Source organism: Dendronephthya gigantea, unplaced genomic scaffold (genome assembly GCF_004324835.1).
Source record: "Dendronephthya gigantea isolate DGI-Jeju-01 unplaced genomic scaffold, DenGig_1.0 000024F, whole genome shotgun sequence".
Taxonomy (NCBI): domain Eukaryota; kingdom Metazoa; phylum Cnidaria; class Anthozoa; order Malacalcyonacea; family Nephtheidae; genus Dendronephthya; species Dendronephthya gigantea.
This window is the reverse complement of record NW_021163034.1, coordinates 328,961-344,615: the sequence shown is the minus strand read 5'-3', so window position 1 is coordinate 344,615 and position 15,655 is coordinate 328,961. Positions and strand designations below refer to the sequence as shown.

General features: G+C 37.9%; 2 protein-coding genes across 2 annotated transcripts; both read right to left on the bottom strand.

Annotated features, from left to right (window-relative positions):
* Positions 1-240: 240 nt before the first annotated feature.
* LOC114522886 (galanin receptor type 1-like) lies at positions 241-1,936 on the bottom strand. Its single transcript, XM_028543664.1, has 2 exons — positions 1,737-1,936; positions 241-1,485 (listed from the first exon to the last, which is right to left on the bottom strand). The coding sequence occupies exons 1-2, from the start codon at positions 1,916-1,918 to the stop codon at positions 741-743; spliced, it is 927 nt and encodes a 308-aa protein (XP_028399465.1). The 5' UTR covers positions 1,919-1,936; the 3' UTR covers positions 241-740.
* Positions 1,937-11,726: 9,790 nt separating this feature from the next.
* LOC114522770 lies at positions 11,727-15,389 on the bottom strand. The gene is made up of 4 exons (XM_028543519.1): positions 14,727-15,389; positions 14,166-14,492; positions 12,713-13,561; positions 11,727-12,518 (listed from the first exon to the last, which is right to left on the bottom strand). Exons 1-4 carry the CDS (start codon positions 15,249-15,251, stop codon positions 11,727-11,729), a joined length of 2,493 nt encoding a protein of 830 aa, XP_028399320.1. The 5' UTR covers positions 15,252-15,389.
* Positions 15,390-15,655: the final 266 nt, after the last annotated feature.

Here is a 15,655-nt window from a genome sequence, read left to right as displayed (position 1 = left end):
AAACAAAGGAAATAAAACTTATGTAGCTAGGTGCAGAAAACATTTCTACATGAGAATGTATTTTGTTCATATCTGAGTAATTGGGCCGGACTCGTTCTCACAAAATCCAACGTTTGCATTTGCCATTTTGGAAATAACTACCACCTCTTACTCAATCTTACATAATTACAATTCGTTGTTTTACTTATAAATTAAACTAATTAAGATGAAAAATGATTTGGTCACTTCAGCACCCAATATAATTAATGAACATATCAATTGCCGTCTTATATATACGTTGTTGGCAACAATAATACAACTTCGTACCAGGAGTGCACTAGTGCTGGATCCACCCGTGCTTCGTACCCCTTCATTAACACAAAGATCCTGACACATATATGGAACGGTTTTAAAGTCCGTTCAAGTTTAAAGTTTTTGCTTCTTGATAAGTTTACTGCCAGACAGGTACAAAAACAAGTGTTTTTCTCGAACGCTAGACTAGCAGTTTTATCAATCCTTCAAAGTTTAGAGGACACAAATTGAAGTAACTATAATCTATATCAGCACACTACAAACTTTTACATAGATCAGTTTAGGCCTCCGTCGTGTCCTCCTCATAATCCCATGCGCGCTCGCTCAGCTTAGCCACTGATCTATGTAGAACTTGTCGTGTGCGTATACATACCTTGAGTTTGAGGTTGGTTTAGTAATACCATCGCTTGCTTATCGTGCAATGATCAAACAAATTGAAACTACATCCTTCATGAAATCTCGTTGGTCGCATTCGCTACCACTAAAATGCGCCGACGCGATGGAAGCGAACCACATGCCAACCTTCCGAAAGCCATTTTGTATTCTTGTCTGAACTTTGAGCTGTATATGCCGTAAAGAAAGGGGTTGACACAGCTGTTTAGAAAAGCGATTGTCGCACATGTGAGGGTAATGGGGCTGTGCGCTGAGATTACATCGTACTTTGACATCATGAACGTGATACGTGAGGGGACCCAGCCCGCAATGAGGGCAGTGCAGGCCGCCAGAGCAACGAAGGTCACCCTTCTCAATCTGCTCTCACGTTCACAAGTGTGATTTGGGAGCTTCTTCAAGGTGTAGTACATATGAGAGTAGAGCGCCACCATTGTGGACATTGGTAGGAGTGTCTGGGTAGTGAAATCTATCCAAGTCATTTCGGCATGACCTATAGGAAGACGATACCATTTGCATTTCTTTGTTTCCGCATCGAACTTCACTCGGGACACCGTCGAGCCGCTCAATGCCGCTCCCCAGAGCCAAACGAGGATAACGGCGAGGATCGCGTGGCGGCAATTCAAGGAACGGTACACTTGCGGTTTCACGACTGCCAACCATCGTTCAAAAGATAGGAAAAGGCACGTGTAGACTGAAATGAAGCCGAGCACGAAGGGCATCGAGGGAGGCCAGATTATTTTGCAATATAATTCCGAGGCAACTTGGCTGGTTACGGGCATTGGAGGAAGGTACACAAAGCGACTGAAAGTTTGAAAGAAAAGTTTTGGTTTGGGAGGTGAACAAGTTTTGAGTCGACACCTTAAGAAGAATTTAAGCACCACAAAAACATAAAATAAACAAAAAGAATCCGAATACCTTTCGAGGAAAAGAAAGGTATTCATCAAATCAAAAATGACAATGAATTTCACATCAGTTGAAATTAAAATTAAAGACTGTATTGCCATTGGAATTGACCGACGATTAGTGTCTATTTACCTGTGAAAAATGCTTACCTGAAGACTAGAAATATCGCGGTGAGGCAGTCGACGATAGCCAAGTTCAAAATGAAGATACTGTAAGGTTTTGTGAGAAACGTCCTTCGACGGCGAATGAGAACATATATGACGAAAGTGTTGCCCAAAAACGCGGTCGCAGAGATGATGGATATAATGAGGGCAATGCCTTCATAAGCCATTTTGCTAGAGAGACTTCAAACTGGGGAAAAAAGTCCAATCAGTTTAACTTTAAAGAAGGCGAACAGCTGCAGGTGTTGTGTTGCTGCAGAGTAACCATCAAAGACTTCGAACAAGCTATATACGGAACATCGAAGTCAAAATTCAAAACGTTAAGATATTTTCTCAGTGTACGTTACCTGGACTATTTTGTACATAAAACTTACCTAAGCTAATATATCTAATAGAATAAAGAGATACTTACGTTTGCTCCAACGTGTTTTGATGTAGCCTTTCTATTGGAAAAGATGTGATCGTTTTCAATCTAGTCTAGAGGTGCAATAATGTCATGCATACATAATTTTCCCTTTCGAAGTTCAACAAATTAGTAGCATGCTTAAAAAATACTTATGTTCCATTTAAAATCAACTTAGCACCTTTCCACGCCGCCGCCGGTATATGCTGTTGCAATTACGCTTAACTTCGTGCAAGTTTTGGTGACGTGGGTGCTAGATTGTTGCGGCAATGACGTACGGTAGTGACGATAATTGTCTTTGGTAATTTTTTTATTTCCGAATATCAAAAAGGTGACTCGAAGTTTAGCGTCATTCATGCAACAGGATAATCACTTCTGCATGCCGTATTTACTCGTTTGAGCGCCGCGGCGCTTTTTAGATTTTTAGAACTTCAGATGCGACGCTTAATCGAGGTCGGCGCTCAATCGGGGGCGGCGCTCTTTAAAAAAATATTATTTGTGAATTGTAACAAGAAATTTAAACAAAAAGAATTGAAAGTTAGATGTAGCCAAATGTGCCCATTTTTCCCCATACAATCAACTGATTGAAACTTGGAAAACTTAGGAAATAAGACTTATGTAGACTGAGGTGCAGAAAACATTTCTACATGAGAATGTATTTTTTGTTTATATCTGAGTAATTGGGCCGGACTCGTTCTCACAAAATCCAACGTATGCATTTGCCATTTTGGAAATAATTTCCTGCTGCTGGGCTTCGTCTTCTTACTCAATCTTACATAATTACAATTCGTTTTTTTACTTATAAACTAATTAAGATGAAAAATGATTTGGTTACTTCAGCACTCAATATAATTAATGAACATATCAATTGACGTCTTATATACACGTGGTTGGCAACAATAATACAACTTCGTACCCGTTAACACAAAGATCCTGACACATATGGGACGGTTTTAAAGTCCGCTTTTGCTTCTTGATAAGTTTACTGCCAGACAGGTACAAAAACAAGTGTTTTTCTCAAACGCAAGACTAGAAGTTTTGTCACAAAGGACATGCACAAATAGAAGTAACTATAATCTATATAGGCACACTACAAACTTTTACATAAATCAGTTTAGGCATCTTTCGCGTCCTCCCCATAATCCCACGAATTGAAACTACATCCTTCATGAAATCTCGTTGGTCGCATTCGCTACCACTAAAATGCGCCGACGCGATGGAAGCGAACCACAAGCCAACCTTCCGAAAGCCATTTTGTATTCTTGTCTGAACTTTGAGCTGTATATGCCGTAAAGAAAGGGGTTGACACAGCTGTTTAGAAAAGCGAACGTCGCGCATGTGAGGGTAATGGGGCTGTGCGCTGAGATTACATCGTACTTTGACATCATGAACATGGTACGTGCGGGGAGCCAGCCCGCAATGAGGGCAGTGCAGGCCGCCAGAGCAACAAAGGTCACCCTTCTCAATCTGTTTCCCCGTTCACAAGTGTGATTTGGGAGCTTCTTCAAGATGTGGTACACATGAGAGTAGAGCGCCACCATTGTGGACATTGGTAGGATTGTCTGGATAATGAAATAGAATCCGAATCCGAATACCTTTCGAGGAAAGTATTCATCAAGTCAAAAGTGACAATGAATTTCGTATGAGTTGAAATTGAAATTGAAGATTGTATTGCCATTGGAGTTGACCGACGATTAGTATCTATTTACCTATGAAAAATGCTTACCTGAAGACTAGAAATATTGCGGTGAGGCAGTCGACGATAGCCAAGTTCAAAATGAAGATACTGTAAGGTTTTGTGAGAAACGTCCTTCGACGGCGAATGAGAACATATATGACGAAAGTGTTGCCCAAAAACGCGGTCGCAGAGACGATGGACATAATGAGGACAATGCCTTCATAAGCCATTTTGCTAGAGAGACTTCAAACTGGGGAAAAAGTCCAATTTAACTTTAAAAAAGGCGAACAGCTGCAGTTGTTGTGTTGGTGCAGAGTAACCATCAAAGACTTCGAAGAAGCTATACGGAACATCGAAGTCAAAATTCGAAACGTTAAGATATTTTCTGCATGCACGTTTCCTTGACTATTTTGTACTTAAAACTCACCTAAGCTAGTATATTTAATAGAATAAAGAGTTACTTACGTTTGCTCCAACGCGTTTTTATGTAGCCTTTCTTTTGGAAAAGATGTGATCGTTTTCAATCTAATCTAGAGGTGCAATAGTGTCATGCATGCATAATTTTCCCTCTCGAAGCTCAACAAATTAGTAGCATGCGGTATTGTTTTCAAGAGGTGATGTCAATATATGTGAGAAACTTTTAGCTGCTAAATGAATTGCGGTATCACTTTTAATTCCCTTACACTAGCTTCCGTTGATGGGCATTATGGACAAAACGTCTCTATGGAGTTATGCATCTCTTTGCAAGTACTATCAGGCGACACCGCGGAAATTGGTATAGACTTAGCCGCAATTCTCAATACTTAGACTTCAAACTTGGTGAGAAAAAAGATTTATAAATATTCAAGAAAATATGTCTTGCACAAAATATTTGAAGCTTGCACACGGTAAAAACGAATCGTCTGAATTAATAACCTTGTGACTTTAAGCCTCAAAATGGCCATTTCACAGCGGTCAGATGTGTTCGATGAGCAGTCAAAAGATTGCAGAATGCGTATTCAAAAGATATGTTGAACTTTTTTTAAGATATTCAAAAGGTTTCTCTTTGATAGCGGTACAGGAATGCACAATTGTGAACCAGCGATTAGATTTTCGGGTTGAAACGTTTTAAACACCAATTTCTGCGGTGTCCTATCAGGCGATGTTTCGGGCATCGTCATATATGTGTTTTGAAAGATCCAAATGTGGGCGAGATAGCCGGGAATTTAATGACGTGTGTGATTTGTAAATTTGACTTCGTGTACAGTCAGTTTTTAAACAGCGACCCCTCCCCTGTATCTTGTCCACTCGTTCTCATCCATCAGAAGTAGAAAATAGGGTACATATAAAAACTTAAGAAACGCACACTCGTCTTGATCACATTTTTATATTGTTTTCAGAAAATTGATACATTCCTTCTGGCTAACTTTGTGTCCCTTTGATGTTACAAAATACTTTACTATGTTCACATTTTTTACCAACAAATACCTTTAATATAAACAAATGCATTTATTTTCACTTTAGAGCCTATCCCACTATAGTCACTTGCGTTTTTGTTGCAAGGCAGGTCTTGCAAGGTTCATATATATTATGACATATTCGTTCTCTTTTATAAACATTATAAACACATTTAGTTAACCAGAATTGCTGCAAAATTCAAGTTCTTGCGGTGATCGACTATTTAGTCAAAACACAAAAACCTTCCCACCTCACTCTAGGCAGAATTATTTGGCAGAAAACAGTAAAAAACCCCGCAACAAATTGAAAAGCTTTTGTATTTTGACTGTAGCTAGTTTTATTAGGCAGGTTGTTGTGGCAGCCATCTTGGTTGTTCTTGATTTTCAAATGTACAAATGGTATTTTCATTGTTCTAAGCATGCAATTTGGTTATTTGAAATTGTCGAAAAATAGGTGGGCATAGTATTTAGTTCAAAAATAAACAAGATTTACTTCATAGAATCAACAAAAATGTACTGCCTTACGTCACCACACTAGACCATGATTTCATATGCAAGCAAACTATGCAATTGTTTCACTCCATAGAGATTCTAGAATTTACTCTTGCAATCATAGAGATTCTAGAATTTACTCTAGCCATTAAAATGAACTCATCTAAAGAAGCTTGTATTTTGGATGAATACATGTCTTAGATTGTCTTTCCTCACATTTCATTTATTTCATACAATGTTTATAGTGTATCAAAGTCTGACAGTTGATTTGTCCTCTTGCTCCAAAAAATCCCCAGAAATATAAAGATTTGCATAACTTGTTGGGTTTCCTGGACATGGTTATGTCAACATTGACATTAGAATAAGTTCCAATTGATTTGACATCAAAAATATTCACAATATGTCTTCATTGTATTTACAAAAAAGTTTAGAAAATCTGCAAAAGGAATAGAACATAATGAATTACATTTACAACACAGTTTATTCAACTTTTGCTAAATTACTTTAGAGCATGTCCAAAATATTGTTGAGTTGAAATTTCGGATTGATTGCACATACCTGATTATTACTCTTGAGCTACATTGCTGCCTTCTTTAATTTCTACGCCATTTGGTGTTAGTCTACTATCTACACTATGATCCTGATATCCACCTTTGCTTTTCATTCTGTATGTAACATCATTGAGCTAAATAATCAGATTAAATCATTTCAAATCATAAAACTAAATCTGAATAAAGCTGTGCGAGGTTCGAACACAAAATAGAAAGCACATTTCCATACATTTTATCAACTCTTTCTCAGTCAAACAAGATTTGACAGGACAGAATTCAATACACATGCAGACTTAATCATTACACTATAGACATGGCTGTCTGAACATTGTTAAGACTTTTTTCTCATTAAAGAAAAATAACTCAGAGATACAAAGATTTGTGTCCAAGACAACAATTGTTTAAATTTATGGCTCACACAAGTTATATTTGCTTGATATTTTTAAACTCTTGAATACCTGATATGACAATTTCCTAGTGTAAACACCTAACCATATGAATTTATTTTTAAGAGCAATTATAGGAAAATTCAAAACATAAATAAATATACTGGCACAAGCTGGATGGAAGTTATAAACAAAACATAGTTATTATTCTGCTTGTGAATGCATTCTCAGCTTTCAGTTTCAATTTTCTTGTGGGGAAAAGCACACTAATTTAAGGATTATAAATAGGAACATACAAAGTTCAACTGGGGGGGATTAATCCCTGATGCCATCTGGAAGTTCGTATGAAAAGTATTCTATGAATTTATGAAGCAGTATTCTTGGGGCATACACAAGCATTTGGCTGTGAAACAAGGATGGCCAAAGTCTTATATTGCTGTGATATTTTAAAATTCTGACATTCACTTGAGTTTACCAACATTCTCCCACCCACCCTCGAGGATATTGTTGGTAAAACCAAAAACAGTTTACGGTGAAGCAGAATCATCACGTTCATAAGCATATAAGATTTCTCCAAATTAGTTGCTCGTGTTTTCTCACTCTGCCCACCTTCAGGAAACATGGCTAGGAAACAATGGCTCCACAACAGTAATTTTGGATGGCCATGAGTCACGTTTGTGTCACATGAATCTTGGACTTTCCAAAAAAAGGGGAAATGAGTATTTGTCAGGGTATAAAACGTGTTTGACATGAGACGCTAATCTAAACATGCCATCTATAATGAGCTCGAGAGAATTGCCAAATAATCCCCCAGGAATTCACAAATACATTCGCAATTGCATCGACAGTCATTATGGAATTAGGCATCACCGGCCCCTAAAATTATTCATATATTTCTTTGCTAATGTCTAAAATCAATATTGGCCACACTTGGAGCTGGTTTCTTTGCGATCGCCCAATGTTTTCGTCTCAGCCCGCTAACACAGCGCAACAACGAGCAGGAATAATTGTTTTGTTCCTTTAATTTTTCGTCCAATTCTCGGCAACCGTACTGGCTACAAAATAATCGAGTGCCAGGCGGATATTCGCACTTTATATTCTTTCGCCCGAACCCCGAGGAAATGCGATGCAACTTTGGTGTAGAAAACAAACATTTAAAGAAACCTTCACTTCTAATTTCTCTGTTGTAAACAACTAGACGTGGATAGCTTTGATGCACGGCCGATACAATTTAAATCACAAAAAATCAACACTTGTCCTACTTACATCGACCGATACTTGTACTTCTCCTGACCCAATATGGCCCGTGTGCTGTGAAAAACAAGACATTTATTTTTTAAAATTCGCACACACGAACCCAATTCTGCATTATTAAATGTCCACTAAACATTCAGATTGTTTATTAGACCTTGCGTGTCTAATTGGCGTCAAAACTACACCACAACACACCTGGAAATTCATTGGCTCCCCTATCATACTTCTGTCAATCCTTGGCCGTCTCTAGAGGAACAAAACAACGATATTATGGAGTATTTCAACACGAACAGGAATATATCGGTCGCCATTGCCTCCGGCGGAGGCTGCTCTGTTATACAGCAGAAACATAGCCAACTCGGACTCATAAACCATGCCTTTTAAACGGTATATCGAAGTGTAATCCCTGTTTGTATAACGCTGAAAATCGTTGCCCTATGACAGCATATCTATTCAAGATTTCATCCCAAAATTTCTCTTCTCTATGTCAAATATTGCGACTATGAGAGGAGTGGTGCAAAGAATGCGATATGGGAGGCGCGGCGACAAATTTTACGCCACGTAACGGTAAATTTGCGGGACAATTTTATCGAATGGCGAAGCAAACGAACGAAGATGAAGGTCATCCAGAATCGAACATGAAAATTGTGACATCGAAACCGTTCCAAATCGTAATTTGTTACTCTTGGTAAGTGCTTTGTTTTACTTTTTCGCGCAGTAAATTCGATTTTACCGTAACAAACAGGCAAAGTGTGTTATACTCCTTGTAAATATATTGACCTTGCATTTTAAAATCATTTTGTCTTTAAATCAACCACGAGGGTGCAAAAATATAATATTATCGAAGAATTGTTTCGATCAATTTGGCCCAAATATTTGGAAATAGCATATGTTCAAAACTGCTGATGGTGTATCAGATAAATGTCATTTTTGAAAATTGCATGAGTTTTTTAATTGTAATGCACAGATTGATATTGTTGAGAGGTTGTATTTTCCAAGATCTGAGCCAACCTCGTACCCAGGGTCTTTACTCGTGGGGAGAAAAGACCCTGGTTGCCGCTGGTCACGTGGCCTATAAAAATTGCATCGCCTCAGGGGGTGTGGAGAAAGTATCATATTACATGCTTCCACTTGTTAGCTGTCATTTCTGCTGTCGTCGCCATGTTGGAATACATTGCCTTTTTCTCGTGCTTGGAATTTGCGGTTTTAAATAGTTTATATAAAAAAATTACCTTAAAACCAAAGCAAGTTATCTGTCTTGAGAGTATTTACTTGCAAAAGGATGTTATGTGCGTTTTACCAACGGGATATGGAAAATCTCTGATCTTCCATCTTACGCCTGTACTGTTGTTCGCGAAACATAAATTGCGCGGTTCTAGTTCGAAATCGAGTATTTCAACGGAACAGATAGATTCAATAGTCATCGTTGTATCGCCTCTTAATTCCTTGACGAGTGACCAAATATCTCGCTTAAGTACGAGTGGAATCCGAGCGTCCGTTTTGAATGTGAAAGAGCCGAGAAGTCGGGAACTTGATTCTGACGAGGAATATATGAACGATGATGTAGATGTCGATTTCAGTCTGTGCGAAGAGAACAATTTACGTGTTGGAGCTTATAACATTGTTTTTGCGCATCCAGAGACTTTGATTTCCAGTAAATATGGACGGGAATTATTGCTGAGCAATATCTACCAAGAGAATGTTGTTGCTATTGTCGTAGACGAGGCTCATTGTATAGTGGAATGGTTAGTATTTTGAAAAATGAAAATTCCAATATTAGTAAACAGATTTTCTAGTATACCATGTGTAAAATTTGGGTAGCCATCTGGAAAAAAATGGATGCTTCACTAAACAAATTCTATGATATTTTTGTTTCGTACTGTAGGGGGAAAGACTTTAGGAAAGATTACGGAAAACTGGGAGTATTATGTGCATTGTTCCCAGATGTCCATGTCTTGCCATGACTGCAACAGCTAATAGGATGGACATGAAGGCTATTCAGGACTCACTTGGATTGAAAAATTGCATTTCTATTGTTGCCAATCCAGATAGGAAAAATATTTTTTACAGTAAAATATTTCGATCTGGACAAGACATTGATGCTGTCAAGTCTATTTTGGAGCCAATTGCAATTGGTCTTCTCCAAGAAAAGAATCAATATCCTTTAACAATTGTGTATACACCCTTAAAGATATGTGGATTTGCATATAAATTGTTTGAGCATATTCTTGGTCCCCAACAGTATTACCCTCCAGGTGCTAAACCAACCCCATCAAATAGGTTGTTTGCTCAGTTCCATGCACCACAAACTGACCAAATGAAAGAAGAGATTTTGAAACAGCTTTGCTCAAAAGAAGTATTATTCGGGTGGTTTTTGCAACTGTTGCCATTGGAATGGGTGTGGACATACCTAATAACGTCAGGTGATTCATGTTGGACCTCCATATTCAGTCAAGGCATATTTTCAAGAGACTGGGCGTGCTGGAAGGGATGGCAAGCCATCAACAGCTAGCCTATATTACAATAACAGAGATATTGGTAAGAATAGAGTTGATATGCAAGACGATATGCGTAACTTTTGTTCGAGTGAGAATGAGTGTCTGAGAAAGTTGCTGTTAAAGTCTTTGGACTATGAACAAAGTACTCTTTGCAAGCCATTACACCTTTGTTGCAATGTGTGTGAGGAACATTGTACATGCACTATGTGCTTATTAGAAACTTCAGAATCCGATTAAGCTAAAATGTATTAAGTGTATAAATATGTATAAATAAATATGTAAATATATATATATACAGCTGCTGTCATTAATGTTGTCCAAATCAAGTATATCAATATACCTGTCATGTGACTTATTGGTATGCACCAACTCGAGTGTGCTTGATATGTAAATGTATGAAGCACCCGCATAGCAGATATATTTACATAGCAAGCACACTCGAGTTGGTGCATACCAATAAGTCACATGACAGGTATATTGATATACCTGATTTGGACAACATTAATGACAGCGGCTGTATATATATATACAACCTTTTTGACAACAACTGTATATACTAAAAGTATTAAATTAAATTATCTTATATGTAACAAAGTTTAATATATGGCATAATACATATAAGTCTATTTACACACTAATGAATCCAGTGAAACCACTGAGTCCCAATGCACCCAGACAGACCTTACTTTAGTATTTTACTGGTAGAATATATCACTCAACAACAGAACAGTGCCAGTGCCAATGAGTATATCAATCTGGCATATGTGTACCATGGTTAAATTGTGATATGGGTAGTTAAATTGTATTAGGAGGTGATGGGTTTCAAATGGTTCAGTCTCAAATAATTTCCCCCAAATATAGCAATAGTACTTCTGCAGGTTTTCCCTTATGTTATTGTCTTCATCACTAAACCTCATTTTGGTGTAAAGCAAATATATTGCATCACGTAAGTGTTGCAGGTAAAGACAATAGCATAAAAGAAAACACTGCACAAGTGCTATTATAATGTTTTTATTTTAAAATTAATCATTCAGTTGATTGTTCTCTGTCATCAAACACTGGGTAATGCATGAGAATGTTGTTCTTATGCCTGTCAATCCATTCCTTGAATTTTTCTTCATTGAATGAGTGTAGTGGATCACACGAGATATTTCCAAATGTCTCAAACATCCTACCCTCTCCTTCCTTAAATGGTCTTAATGCCCTCAAATCTTTCCCTATCAGTTGTTCATCATCAGCTGACGACTTGTGTGTGTGGCCTGATGACTTTGGTCGAATATTCACCTGACCTTCGAATGCCTCCACAATTTCGAAACTCCTCCTGATGCTTTGCTTGCCCTTTCGATTGCCTTTTCAGTTTTGTTAGCCCCCATAGAACGAATCAGTTTTTTCATCTCGCAGTTGCGGTTCTCTTGAAATAGATCAATTTCAATGTTCTTTCCATTCCCACCTTTCCAATTAACAGTAGCAGCCCATTTGCATCTATGGGCTTCAGCTTCTGATAAGAGGACTTTGGTTTGCAAAATATTGATGAACATTTCAATTGCAAACTCATTAAAACCAGAAGTGGAAAAGAAATGTTGTAACAGCTGCTTTCTTAACACACACAGGTACTCACCATTACCTGTTGCAACAGCATCCTTTATATCTGCCAGCAGAAGGAATGACTTCAAGATGTTTATACTGTAGGCCCAAACACCATCAGTCGTCTCATCATCACCAGATAACGTAGTCTCATCATCAGTTGCCACAGTCTCATCATCACCAACAAAAACATACTCATTGAGGAATTTGTCCAGGGTATTGTTGAGGTAGCTCTTCTGGTACTCTTCACTGAGAACATAAACACTATGAGGACCGTTTGCTGTTGGCTTGTGTTTTGCATCACCCATTTGGAAAAACTCCAAAAGGGCTTCGATAACAAAACACTTACCAACACTGAAAAACAGCTGCTCACAATCCTCATAGTGTTTGACATCAGCTGTAACATTTCTCCTGTTTAGCTTTTCCCTGAAGAAGCGAAGTGTACCCTTTTCCCTTCCAGAATTGAGATATAATTTCTTAAAAACAGTCTGAAAAGCAGTAAATGAAATATTAGAAGACAAATATTCCAAGGACATACCTGTTTAGTATTCGACACAATCTACCCAATTGCAGTACCAGTGTTGATACATTAATTTTGCAGAGACCAGTGTAAATCATGGGTGCAAATAAAACTACAGGCGCAAAATAATTTATAGGAGTAGACAATTATACACTACAATACCTTAAGATAACTTCTCTTCGTATGCCAGTCAACAATGCAAAAGGGATAGAGATGATCCAACCTCTGCTTGGCTGAATGGCACCCAGCACGTAAATCTTTTGCCCCAGCAAATCTAACACGGGTGAGTTGATCTCCAAAGCATGGTACTTTCACACCATGCAATGGATCACTCTCAGATGCAGCTGGTGGGACATGTGAGGCAGGTTGATCAGGTCTTGATGTTGTTCCAATTGCAGGTGTACTTTCACAGTTTTCTTCAGGCTCTGGTGCACACAGTCCAGCTGATGAATATATTTCACGAGTCCACTTCTCAAGTTGGTCCAAAACATCAACACAGTCCGAGTATTTCTTTTCATCTTTCATAAGTACTGGCATTGTGACAACCTCAGATTTTTCGGATAATTCTTTGGAATAAACACATTTGGTGGTTTGAGGGGTAAATGGTTGAAACATGGCGAAGGATGGTAAATGTTCAAACAAAATTTTGGCAATGATGACCTGGTACCGACTTCGTATCTCTTTTAGCTCTGAATCATTTACAGCCACCACATCCCTGGCATTGATTTTCCTGAGATCCTGCTGTGGACCAGAGTCAGAAAAGCCTTGGTCTGGTACTCGATTAAAGACAATACTGGAAGCAACTGCATGAACGCTACGGTTTTGAATATCCTGCCTCATATCATGTGCTTTTTCTTCCCAGTCGATATTGTCTAATACGTAGACAAACTTGTAACCAGACTTCACTAGCTCTGTGGCACGGTCAAGTAAATGTTTTCCAACATCGTCAAGGATCTTGTACTTTTTGGTGGGCTCAAGACATAGCCCATATTTATTCAATTTGGCAATACACTAAATAACAGATGATCAAAAAACAAATGTTGAATTCTGGGGAGAAGGTACAAAAGAATCAGGAATCACATACAAGGCTACAAGATCAGTTGTCAATCATTCTAAAACAGGTACAGCATTCAATAAGAATGCAAATTCAGAATTTTTGGTTCTAAATACACAAACAGAATTGAATGGTAATATTTAGTTAAGTCAGCTGTTAGTGTTACAGTACAATGAAGGACATGATGAGCCTGTGTGTAAAATAATTTCAGTATTACCTGACTACATATGCTAAAAACCCTTTATTTACTAAACACTTGTAAATCCTAACCATGCATATGGCATATCCTATCAGTGCATTGGTGATCTCGTTCATTTGGCCACACATGCACAAAATTGATTTAACTGCCTGGCAACTGCCTAAAGCTAGAAGCCTAAGCAATTTTATTTACAGCAGTTAAGCAGAATTCATTGTCTCATAGCAATTTTTCATACTGTTGATGTGGCTCCAATATGGATAGTTTTAATCAGAGGGCTTAATTAAGTATTTAGATTACTTTATATTTCATAACATATTTAACAACACAAAAAATTACTTGGGCATGAAAATGTAATGACTTACATTAACAGATGCTTGACCTTGTACCAACAAAACCGAGTTTATTCTCTGAATTCTACTCAATTCATGGCATCTTAAGAACATTATGATGCCATAAATTAAGCAGATGCCAGGATTCTTCTTCCCCGGATAGATGCTGCTTTCTATCAGAGATAGCAGTATTTTGTTCACAACTGGACATCTGGTTGCCATCTCTTCTAACACTTCCGACATCCAACCCTCATCTGACATACCATCATAGGATATTTGCCTGAGAACAGATGGTTCACTTCTTCTGGCAACCTCAATCAATTCTTGATTTGCCTTAGCCAAATCCAATAATTCACCTTCCTTTAAATAGGCAAATTAGAATATATTTTAAAAGATATCAATTTCGAAACATTTCACTATAAATTAAAATTACTATGAAGTATGAACCAAATATAGATCTTATTATTCATGACCATGATTAAATATTAATCATTTGTGAATATCACGCCTCATTAATAGCGCTAAATATTCTACAAGAAAAATATCAAAATACTAGAATTAAACAGCATTACACGCAAAATAAAGAACACTTACTTGTGAAGGTAATGTTGTAGGACTTGCGCTTTCAGAGGTAGCGATGTCAAAATCAATACTGCGTCGACGCGTAATCCCAGTTGCTCGAACTTTGGGTGCTGGTTTATCGACCGACGGCGATATCTCAACACAACGTTTGGCACGGATTTCTTCTTGTAGTTGTTGCTGCGTTTCGTAAATTGTTTTCTTTAACAGTATAGCAGTTTTTAGTCTTCTCTCACATGGCCGACAGATCAAGTGCGGAAGGTTGCTACTTTGTGGCAACTTATCGCCGAAAATAGTCTCAACGTCACGTAAAATCGCGACGTTAGAGTCCCGAAACAAACCTTTACAATGCCTCGGATCACCAACAGAATTACAGAGTCTGCAGCGCGAGATATTGACCGACGATTTAGATGGATTCTTGTAGTACTTTTTTGGCGTGCCTTTACTAGCCATTGGCGAAAACTGAATGAGTATTCTTTTGAAATTTGATCTAATTCCATGATTAACATGTAACTTAATACTCCATTCTTCTGAGGCCATGGCAGTGTTATTGAATTGCAATAACACAAAATCTTCAAGCGTGAACTATGTATATTTTTTCTTTTTGCGAAGGACAAAACACAATACTACGAGGAAAATTTTCCGATAACAAACGTACGCTCCTCTCCCACCCCTCCCACAGGAAAATTTCAATTTAGCACCCAGAATCAGTGAGCTCCACATATATCTGGAGTAAGAACTTAAGACTTCCGTGAGGCCAAAAAGTGAAGCCAAAGATGGCGGATATTGAGGCGCTATAGTACGTCAGTTTCAGTCCTCCTACTGTGCACGGTCAAATAAATTCGTATTTTTCAACTTTAGTTTTTTCCTATTTTTGAGTAAAAAATGAGCGGAATTTCAATGATAGGTATAATACAAATGCTTTGTATTGAGATATTTTTATA

Bases quoted from the DNA above. Each gene is read 5' to 3' on its own strand.
- LOC114522770 (XM_028543519.1), bottom strand. From the start codon at position 15,251: ATGGCCTCAGAAGAATGGAGTATTAAGTTACATGTTAATCATGGAATT. The intron at 13,562-14,165 runs GTAAGTCATTAC...TCTGTTATTTAG, and splicing joins AAGGTCAAGCATCTGTTAAT to TGTATTGCCAAATTGAATAA. The intron at 12,519-12,712 runs GTATTGTAGTGT...ACTGCTTTTCAG, and splicing joins CGAAGAGAAGTTATCTTAAG to ACTGTTTTTAAGAAATTATA.
- LOC114522886 (XM_028543664.1), bottom strand. From the start codon at position 1,918: ATGGCTTATGAAGGCATTGCCCTCATTATATCCATCATCTCTGCGACC. The intron at 1,486-1,736 runs GTAAGCATTTTT...TCAAACTTTCAG, and splicing joins GCGATATTTCTAGTCTTCAG to TCGCTTTGTGTACCTTCCTC.